Source organism: Sinocyclocheilus grahami, unplaced genomic scaffold, assembly GCF_001515645.1.
Source record: "Sinocyclocheilus grahami isolate Dianchi unplaced genomic scaffold, SAMN03320097.WGS_v1.1 scaffold190.1, whole genome shotgun sequence".
NCBI lineage: Eukaryota > Metazoa > Chordata > Actinopteri > Cypriniformes > Cyprinidae > Sinocyclocheilus > Sinocyclocheilus grahami.
In genome coordinates this window covers 491,600-492,808 of record NW_015505369.1, presented here as the reverse complement: position 1 = coordinate 492,808, position 1,209 = coordinate 491,600, and the positions used below count along the sequence as shown (strand labels likewise).

Genomic DNA, 1,209 nt, shown 5'->3' with positions numbered 1-1,209 from the left:
AAATACATCCATTTAGCCTCAGACCAAACTTAACTGAACTCCAAACTAAAAGATTTTGGTTCTAAAAGCTTCAGTGAGGAAGACAAACCAGCTCTTACACAGAATTTCACACACAAAGAACAGACACTTTGCCTGAAAAACTGAAACTTTGACAGATCCCCTCCATTTTCTGAGCCAGCAACTAAATAAATCATGTGTTCACTGAAATAACACTGTCATGTAGCATGGTATACAGCCAGTCATGAAATGAACAAACAGACAGACAGAAAGATAGAGTGACAGCAAGAAAAACAGATAGATATCTCTCGTATTTTATATGAATATGTAAGTTTTATAACAGATCAAGACTGTAAATTGAATCACCCATGCAGTTTGTAGGAGCTGTCCAGAGTGCTGAATGAAAGAAATCTCTGTAACCTGTTGGTGCACAGCTGCTCACTTCAAATATTTCATTACCAGGCTTACATTATCACTGCAATCCCTTCTATAATATAAATGCCACAACAATGGATTTATGTTTATACCTGAATATTAATGAGTACCTGCAAACAATCCATTTCGAGCAATAAGGGTAGAGTGGACAAAAGGCTATTAATTCCAATGTCTGAGCTTGCAGTCATTTCAAAATGAGCATTTCCTTAAGGAGGTTTCATTCAATAATATGAAAAAACAGACTTGGTTGCATTGATTTAATCAATGAGAACGCAAACAGGTTATTACATGATTTGATCATTCATGAATGCAGAAGGCACGACATAAAATTGGCACCAGCAAAACGGCATTAGCATCATCGATATCCTCAATGTTTGATAATATGCTAAAACGCTCTTAAATAAAACGGGGGGAAATCATTATTTGGTGTCTTTATTGAGATTGTAAATCTCTAAATGATCGAATTAGTTTTGAAATGCATATAATACAAAATAAAAGTTGGTGCTTATTCGATATAGAACCCAAGTTTGACTATACGAGGAAGTCGCGGCTAGATATATATTTATATATCAACATTTTGCGCAGTAGAAGAGGGATGCACAGAAGCCCACTTACATGGACGTGATGTTCCTGAAGAGCTCTTCAATGTCATTATTGTTACTGCCATTGCTCGCCGGATCTTGTAGAGCAAGTAAAGGGAAGAAATTTCCACTGTCGGACTTATTGCAATATATCTCAATGGGCGAACAGCTGCATGTTAGTGGACAATCGAGCATG

General features: G+C 36.6%; 1 protein-coding gene across 1 annotated transcript in view; it reads right to left on the bottom strand.

Annotated features, from left to right (window-relative positions):
* LOC107594754 (NT-3 growth factor receptor-like) overlaps positions 1-1,209 on the bottom strand; it is a 132,384-nt gene that overhangs the window by 130,841 nt on the left and 334 nt on the right. The window contains 1 exon segment of the mRNA XM_016284928.1: positions 1,048-1,209. This exon segment is cut by the window's right edge and continues 11 nt beyond it. Coding sequence (XP_016140414.1) covers positions 1,048-1,209 — 162 coding nt within the window.